Here is a 9196-nt window from a genome sequence, read left to right as displayed (position 1 = left end):
CCACACTAATGAAAATGGCGGCCTCCAGTGGTGAATGTAAAAGTGAATAAATAAAAAAGTATGAAAGAGGTACATTTACTTTTGTATTAAAAATAATTGATTGTATAATCAATAATTATTAATACAAAAACTAAAATCACGGCACCCTCCCTTTAAGTAGTAAAATCTGTATTTGTCTTTAGTGTATAATAAATGCAAATGTTCCATATTACAGATTAATATTTTCTTTGGAATGGAGTACATGCGCTGTGGGGACTTTCACCAACTTCTAGAAAGGAATGGGCCACTAGACATCGCCAGTGCCAGGTAATGTGTTACAGGAGTTGTCCGATCTCAGAAGAAAAGTCATCAGTCACTGTACATGACTGCAGACTGCCAGATTGTGACAGGGGGCAATGCGCACACGGTCACGACTTCCCTGTGTTCCCCAATCAGGTGGGCGATCCTGTGTACAATTTGCACATTTGTGGTCACGTGCTGACTAGTCTCACCCGGCTTCTCTCAGTAGTAAAGAATTGAGAGACGTGCAGGGTACAGTCAGAACATAATCGCCAATATGTAATTTTCATACACTCATTCATTCATTCATTCATTCATTCATTCCTACCTTCTCGAGACTGCAGTACTGATAGTGTGCACTTCTTACACCGTCACGATTCGGCGGTCATATACAGTGACTGCAGACTTTTCTTCTGAGACCGGACAACCCTTTTATAAAACCCTCTAAGTTAAGAGGAATAATATAGAATAATGCTTCTAATGACTGATATGATTCCCAGGTTTCCTCTCTATGAGATCTGATACTTATTCATTTTCTCTTTGTCAGATTCTATACCGCCGAACTGGTGTGTGGGATCCAGTTCCTCCATTCAAGAGGCGTCATCCACAGGTAATCTAGTCAGTGTTAGGCCGGGTCACACCAGCGTATATTCTCTCATGTAAGAGAATCCGGACGATTATCCAAATCGCACGTTGATTAAACTCTGAACAGAATTTGATCAGAGTGATCACAGTGTGATTTCATTTTTTCGGATGAGGAGAAGATGGGAAAAAAAAGTCTCCATCATCTGCAATCAGACTGCACTCAGATGTCATCCGAGTGTAGTGTGATGTTTTCCATGGACTCATTGACTTGCATATTGAAGCATGATCCGATAATCTGATCCAACTCGGGCATGTTGCGATCGGAAACAATCAGACATGTACACGGCCCCATAGAATAACATTGGTCCGAGTGCAATCTGATGTTTTGTCACCCAGTGACAGAATGATGCGCTGTACCTGGGGTCTAGTCGTCCTGTCTGGTGTCACAGACAGGAAGCTGCAGATGAGCGGCCGTCACATGTCATACAGTGATCCCTACAGTGCGCAGGTAGGGGACATAGTAATGGAGTCATCTCAGATGAGCAAAGTACAGCAGGAAGAGAAAAGCGGTTTATTCCCATCTGTCATCATGTGACCACAGATAGAAGAAGAACACTTACTTTATACTCAGGTTATTTTTCTTTTTCTTACAGAGACCTAAAGCCCGAGAACATCCTGGTGGCTGAGACGGGCCATATTAAGATCACGGATTACGGTCTAGCACTTGACAACATGCACGGAGACCAAACAGCCACCGGATTCGCTGGAACAATAGGTGACATGGCTCCTGAGGTGAGAATAGAATGTTTTTATTTTTTGTATATACCGTATTTTTCGCTTTGTAAGATGCTCCGGATTATAAGACGCACCCCAAATTTTGAGGAGAAAAATAGGAAAAAACTTTTTTTAATAAATTGGTGGGGCGTCTTATAATCCATGCGTCTTATTACTTACCAGGGGTTGTGGCTGTGGTGGATCAGGGTCCCAGGCTCGTTGCTGGAGGCAGGAGTGGAGCATTGCTGCAGGCTGGGATGAGGGGTTCTGCAGGGGGCTGCTGTGCTGCAGGGGGGCTCCTGTGCTGCAAGCTGGGATGAGGGGTCTGCAGGGGAGCTCCTGTGCTGCAAGCTGGGATGAGGGGTCTGCAGGGGGGCTCCTGTGCTGCAAGCTGGGATGAAGGGTCTGCAGGGGGCTCCTGTGCTGCAGGGCTGTCTCCGGTGCTGCAGGGCTGTCTCCGGTGCTGCGGGGTCTCTGGCGACATTTTGTGAAAGGCCAGAGCCCCCCGGCAGTTCGTCCATGCGTTCCTGTATGACTGACTCCGGGAAAATGGCCGCCGGAATCTCGAGAGATGAGATCTCAGCGCTGAAATCTCATCTCCCGAGATTCCGGTGGCCATTTTCCCGGAATTAGTCATACTGGAACGCATGGACGAACTGCCGGGGGGCTCTGGTCTTTCACAAAATGTCGCCAGAGCCCCCCGCAGCACCGGAGCCTCCAGCATCACCCTTGGGCAGCAGCGGACAACCCCGGCAGCGGCGGCGGACGACAGCGGAGGCGGGCGGTAGCGGCGGCGGACACCCCCTCATCCCAGCCTGTAATGGTAAGCGGTATATCCGCTTTGTTAGACGCACTCACATTTCCCCCCCAAATTTGGGGGAAATAAAGTGCGTCTTACAAAGCGGAAAAAACGGTAAAAGGTTTTTCAGGTAATTTCACATTGATTAGCTTTATTTATGCGCGTTCATCAATATAAAATCATTGGGGGTCCGATCCCACTGATTAGCTGTTCTTACAGAAGCAACCAGAGCAGAACATCGCACCTGTGTAGTGTTTAGTGGTCAGTACTGAGGACTGCAGATCAGACCGTGTTCATTTCAGTAGGGACTAATCTGTAGTACCAGCAATGGCCACTAACCAGTGAGGGGAGCTGTGACGCCTGTTTATTGGTTATACCACCGGCGGAGGTGATAACAGCTAATCAGTGGGACTGCCGGGTGTTGGCTCCCACCATTCTTATATTGATGATCTGTTCTGCTCATCAATATAAAGTATTAGAAACCCCCTATAAATGATTTTCATTATAAATATCACCCATCCCCAGAAAAGGTGAGAAATGTGTGACCTCCGGGGGCTTCACTGCTATGTACCCCACAATCACCAAATGGGAGGACCAGAGCCTCCTACTCTTCCCAGGCTACATGTCTACATGGACAGTGAACTATGGCCGACCAGGTGTAATGCTGAGTTATCCGGACCATAGATGTCCTAAAGGGTTAATAAAATGTGTAATGATGATACAGGAAAATGTGTTATTTTATGTGCATTTATTACATTTATTATATAACACGCATCAGTTGTATCTAGTACATCGGACTAAGCTGCTCTGTGTATATTAGAAAAGGCCAGCCGCCACCTCAATACTATCAGCCATAATGTCACAGATAGCTCCTTAACCCCTTCATGGCATATGGCGGACATGCCGGATATATGTTGTGTCTCTGCTTTCATGCGGGCTCACCCGCAGAGCCTTCATCTTTTCCGGCAGATGATGGGTGATTTAATGAGCCATCATGTGCCGTTATCAGCTGCGGGTGTGACACTGCTCTGTCTACGTCCGTTAACCTGTTAAATCCTGCGGTCAATCTCAGACAATGGCATTTAACATGTGCAGGTGGGGGTGTGCGTTTTTCCATACTCCCATCAATGGGCCCATGACATGATCATGATCTCAGAAAATGGCAACACAAGTAAAGGTTGTTTTTTTTTTTACAAATCTAAGATTTTCTTTTTCACCACTTAAATAAAAAAAATATATACATTTTTGGAATGAGTAATTTCACTGACCTGGATAATGATATTGTCAGTTTTATCACATAATGAACATGGTAAATAAAAAAAATGTAAGTGCATCACATGATAAAACGAATGATGTCAAGTACAACTCGTCCTTCAAAAAACAAGCCCTCATATAGTTATGTGGACGGAAAAATAAAAAAGTTATGGCTCTTCAAAGAAGGAACATGCTAAAACAAAAAAAGCTGACAATCTCTTGGTATGAAGGGGTTACAGTGTGAGCCGGTAACACGCTGAGCCGAGCGTTGTGTGCGCCGTCACACCCATATATATTACATTCACTCTGTTAGTATAGTTTATTAAGTTCATTTATGGAGCATAATTATGGAAGATCCTTTGTGCCTCTGACTGAGTAGTAAGACTTACTGCCATTACTATAGGATCACATAACAATATGAGTGACATATACGTGCGGTGACAGGAGGTGGCACTACTAATAATGCTGCTCTATGGCAGATCCTGGACATGCAGCAGTATTACGCCGGAGTCGACTGGTTCTCGCTTGGAGTCATCATATACCAGATGCTGACCAGTTTTACTACCTACGATCCTGCAGTGTTTGATGAGTCCTCCTCCGGCGCCAAGGACATCATTGAACAGGTCAGTATGTTCCCGGTATAAGGGTCTAGTATTGGGGTCATACAATGTTAGTAGTCCCTGACCCGGAGACTGTAATTGTACTGAACACAGTCTTACACAGACATCTTCTCCCAATCCTCAACCTCGTAAACCACATTTACTATGTCCCGCTATGGATAAGAGAAGTAGAGATCCATTGCTTGCACCCCCTCATCACTAAATATCACTATCATATACCATCACAGCACACAACGCGTCATGGAGACAAACAATCAGAAAGAAGTGATCACTGTGTATAATCTTTCCTGGTCAGATCACAGGGTTCACTCACTAAATCCTAAATACATTTCTCCTTTTCAGCTCCTGCAGGAAGATCCAGTTCAGCGACTAGGAGTCCATGGTGACATCCGAGAACACCTCTTCTTCCAGCGAATTGATTGGGTCTCTGTGGAAGCCCTTAGGATGGCCCCACCATACATCCCTGTAGTAAGTAATGGGAGAATTCTCCCATGGATCTGAATAAGATTCTCTCCCACAATCGTCTACGCTTTTAGTTCTGTGATACATTATGTTTAGTGTCAGGGTTGGAAAATAATTTGGCTCGCGTTATTGGACAATGTAATCTCTTAGCAGTGTATGTCTAGTCTATAGGATTGTTCTTCTTTCAGGCCCTTTTGAGGGTTACATGCAAATAATTAACTAGTTATAAGTTCTGTTAGGTACAAGCCATTTAAAGGGAATCTGTCACCCCAAAAATCGTATATGAGCTAAGGCCACTGGCATCAGGGGCTTATCTAAAGCATTCTGTAATGCTGTAGATAAGCCCCCGATGTAACCTGAAAGGTAAGAAAAACAGGTTAGATTATACTCACCCAGGGGCGGTCCCTTTTCGTTTCGGGACCGATAGGTGTCGCGGTCCGGGTCCAGGGCCTCCTATCTTCATTCGATGACGTCCTCTTATTGTCTTCCTGCCGCGGCTCCTGTTGAGGGCAGAGCGAAGTACTGCTGGGCCTCTCTGACCTTTCCCGGCGCCTGCGCACTGCAGTACTTTGCTCTGCCCTCAACAGGGCACACAAAGTACACCTGCGCCGAAGCCGCGGCAGGAAGACAAGAAGAGGACGTCATCGTATAAAGATAGGAGGCGCCGCACCCATCAGATCCGAAATTAACCAGGACCGCCCCTGGGTGAGTATAATATAACCTGTTTTTCTTACCTTTCAGGTTACATCGGGGGCTTATCTACAGCATTACAGAATGCTGTAGATAAGCCCCTGATGCTGGTGGCCTGAGCTCATATACAATTTTTGGGGGTGACAGATTCCCTTTAATCAGACAAAACATTGCACAGCCGTCTGTAGCTGGAGCTAGAGAAGACCGCCCTTGGTAAAACATTTTTTTACATGAGCCCTCCATAAGGAGCAGTTCATAAGATTTTTATATTTTTCATGCAGACCTGGAAGTGATTCTAAAGATTAATTTACATTTTTAAATAACATTTCTCCTTTTTATAGTCTCCACTGCTAATTTACACCAGATGAAAACTAAAACAAAAAATAGGAACACATTTTTGTCAAAAAACAGAACTGATGGAGCTAGGCCAATTCAGAAAGACCTATAGGTACAAGAGAACGAGAGACACCAGGAAGAACAAAATGTATTAGAGTAAAAAAATACCAGTGTATACTGGTGTGGACAAAGAATGGAAAAACCACTCGGAAAACAAGGAAGACCAAAAGGAGGAGACACTGAGACGCAGGTCACTTATTGCAGGAAATAAGTATCAGGACAAAGAGGTATCTTTCCTATATACCAACTGCCGCTGTGTTTCCACGATGTTTGATTATTACTTTTTATATAATATTTTCCTTATTCATGTTGTTTGTGAGCGCCTTCTGTGACGCCACTTACCGTACTAGATAATAAAGGTGTTTTTACTTTATAGAGACCTCTTTGTCCTGACATTTTTTTCCTGCAATAAGTAACCTGCGGCTCGGTGACTCCTCCTTTTGGTCTTCCTATTTTTTTTTTCAATTCGGAAAGAGTCTGTAAACAGGTGAAAGTGTTCAGAGCTGAAGTGATAAGTACAGATTGTACTGATATAAACACTTGTCGTTCTCACCATACTTGGGCTATTGCCTGTTACCTGCACATAATTCAGCATCCTATGTATGATGAGACAGAAATGTGACCGGCCATAGAGATGATTAGTGGCGCTGCAGCTCATTGAAGTGACCAGACGTCAGCTGCAATGCTCATGGTGCTGGTTTTGTCTCTAAGATATTATATTCACATTTGAAAATGTTCCTTTAAAGGGAACCTGTCACCAGGTTTGTCCCACATGAGACATTTCAGCCCTGATATACATCATTCTAATGTGCTGTATATCTGCCCCCATTCCAACATGCAAGACAAGAAAAAGACCTTTTACATACTCACCTACAGGGCGTTCGGGTTCGATGGGCATCACTGGTGTAGGTCCGGTGCCTCCCTTCTTCTAGTGATGCCGTTCCCCTTCTTGCTTCATGTGGATGACGTGTCCTATATCAGCCACACAATGTCCCCGGAATTGCGCTCCTGAGCAAACATACTTATGACCAGGGGGCAGAGTAAAGTCCTGCAGTGCGCATGCGGCGGAGCTCTTTGAACTTTCCTGGTGCATGCGCACTGCAGGACATTGATCGGCCCTTCACAGGGCTGAGAGAAGTACGCCTGCGCAGGAGTGTGATACCGGGGACACTGTGGATGACGAAGGACGCATCATCCACACGAAGCAAGAAAGAGGACGGCATTGCAAGAAGAAGGGAGCCATTGGACCAAGACAGCGATGCACATCGGACCTGACCTCCCGTAGGTGAATATTATAAAAGGTCTTGCTTGTCTTGCAGGTTTGGTTGGGGGCATGTATACAGCATATTAGAATGCTGTATATCAGGGCTGAAAGGTACTGGCCTTACCTCATATGGTACTAACCTGGTGACAGGTTCCTTTTAATATTGAACTATTATTTTCAATACTTAAAGTCAAAACTGTTTGATTAGTCACTAAGTTCACCATGACTTTTTTCTGCATTTTTTTCTATAGCCAACTAAGCCTAATCCCAGGGTCCCTGCTTTTAAGCTATTCGGAGGGTTTCCATTTTTCAACTGAAAACCCTCAACAAGACACCGGCTCAATAACACCAGAGCAAGCTGCGTACCTGAGCTTCCAGAAGACCACGCCGAGAAGACCAGAGCATCGGATGTCCAACACCATCAGGGACCTACAAAAATATAACTAAGTGATAAGTATAGGTAATTATAAGAAAGGATAGGTATATTTAGTCTAATAAAGAAAGAGAAAAAGATAAGTCTAAGTATAGGTAAAAATAATAATTCTAGGTAAGTATTTCTAAGAATGTCAAATGAGAAGACTGTATACAGGGCAATGGTCGTACTGTGATCAAAAAAATAATGATTACCTCATAAAAAAGTGCTGATCTAAAACTGGGACCATACAAAACGGTATTCCTCACCCTCTTTCTCCTATGATCTGTTATTTAGAGCACCTTTGCAAAACTGTAGCATTAACAATATAAATAGTGAACGTATTAGGGAAGAACAATTCCCAAAATATAATCATTTGAATGATTTTATAACAATAGATGAAACCAATATGAGTACATTAACAGATGGTTGCTTCTCAATTCACCCAACAGAGGAGGTCGAGGGTTTCAGACAGCGAGCCCCAACAAACTCACTGGAGGTGAGCAATATCTCGGTGGAATCTGGGCCTTCCTCTCATGAGATTTCCATTTATACCCCTATATCTTCACATGCTTTCCAGAATAGGTTTCAGCCTTTAGAGAATGATGTGAACCTTCCATCGACCAGTGGAAGGGAGAACAATAGTAACCCTTTGACGGTACATGATTCTGATCAATTTCAGAATCATACTGCTATGACTCCTAAAATTACCCCCCAAAAAACACTTAAAAAACCGACTAAGTCCAATGGAAATCCACCTCCCAGAGTATCAACTGTGCCAAAAAATAAACATAAGAGCCACCCTTTTTTTCAGGTGGTTCCAAAAAAATCAGAAAAAGGGGCTGCAGGGGCGGGAAACTTGCCCAAAAAAAGAGGCAGCAAACCTACAGGAATGAAGAATTAAATAAAAAATTTGATCAAAAACTCTTTAATTTGAGTAGTCACATATTGGATAAAAAAGAAACATCTTTACTTAGTAAAGGTCTGAAATATGCCCCCAGTGTCAAGTTTGATAAATTTCAGGCCTTCATTGACATTAAGTTATTTATGAAGCAATTGGCTGTAAAAAAACATTTTTTAAAAAATCCTATTAGCCGAACTGTTTTTTCCCCACCTGATGACCCGTTTGTTCACACCACATTAAGGGCTAAATCAAATTTCAATCCAACCCAAGAATACTCTGAGGCGTTTGAAGCTTTTCAAAACAATGTTATAAGGGACATTAGAAGAATCTCAGACAAAAGATGTTCGAGTTTCAAGAATAATCTGACGGTGGAAGAACAAAAAGCTATTAAGCAGATTCAGACAAATAAAGCCATTACGATCAGACCAGCGGATAAAGGGGGGGGTATTGTTATTCTTAATTCTGAAGATTATAACATAGAATGCTCACGTTTACTTGGTGATCAAAAAACTTATTGCCTCCTACCAAGTGATCCATCCGTATTATTTGCCCAGGAATTGAAGGATTTACTCAAAAAAGGATTCGAACGAGGAATCATCACGAAAAGGGAGTTTGATTTTATGCATATAAATCATCCACAGACGGCATACTTTTATTATCTCCCGAAAATACATAAAAGTTTGATTAACCCCCCCGGGAGACCCATTATATCAGGGGTGGGCTGTCTAACGGCCAACATGTCAAAGTATGTGGACTG

At 43.4% G+C, this 9196-nt stretch overlaps 2 protein-coding genes across 6 annotated transcripts in view; one reads left to right on the top strand and one right to left on the bottom strand.

The window, feature by feature from the left end:
- The first annotated feature begins 210 nt into the window (after positions 1-210).
- Positions 211-7705, top strand: LOC143808393 (protein kinase C delta type-like). Its single transcript, XM_077290986.1, has 6 exons — positions 211-306; positions 827-889; positions 1518-1656; positions 4171-4314; positions 4654-4779; positions 7375-7705. The coding sequence occupies exons 1-6, from the start codon at positions 233-235 to the stop codon at positions 7438-7440; spliced, it is 612 nt and encodes a 203-aa protein (XP_077147101.1). The 5' UTR covers positions 211-232; the 3' UTR covers positions 7441-7705.
- Positions 7448-9196, bottom strand: part of LOC143808394 (uncharacterized) — a 426051-nt gene continuing 424302 nt past the window's right edge. For all 5 annotated transcript variants that reach the window (XM_077290990.1, XM_077290987.1, XM_077290989.1 and 2 more), the window contains one exon: positions 7448-7552. In XM_077290990.1, the coding sequence (XP_077147105.1) occupies positions 7463-7552 (90 nt within the window). In that variant the 3' untranslated portion in view covers positions 7448-7462. The remainder of the gene's footprint in view (positions 7553-9196) is intronic.

The sequence above is a fragment of the Ranitomeya variabilis genome, chromosome 2, assembly GCF_051348905.1.
Source record: "Ranitomeya variabilis isolate aRanVar5 chromosome 2, aRanVar5.hap1, whole genome shotgun sequence".
Taxonomy (NCBI): domain Eukaryota; kingdom Metazoa; phylum Chordata; class Amphibia; order Anura; family Dendrobatidae; genus Ranitomeya; species Ranitomeya variabilis.
Note: the sequence above shows the minus strand (reverse complement) of the source record. Positions and strands in the feature narration are given on the sequence as shown.

What these genes read in the sequence shown, in the direction of transcription:
- LOC143808393 (XM_077290986.1), top strand. Translation starts at nt 233, where the DNA reads ATGGAGTACATGCGCTGTGGGGACTTTCACCAACTTCTAGAAAGGAAT. An exon ending in TCAAGAGGCGTCATCCACAG is followed by an intron (nt 890 to 1,517) that starts GTAATCTAGTCA and finishes TTTTTCTTACAG; the next exon opens with AGACCTAAAGCCCGAGAACA. An exon ending in TAGGTGACATGGCTCCTGAG is followed by an intron (nt 1,657 to 4,170) that starts GTGAGAATAGAA and finishes GCTCTATGGCAG; the next exon opens with ATCCTGGACATGCAGCAGTA.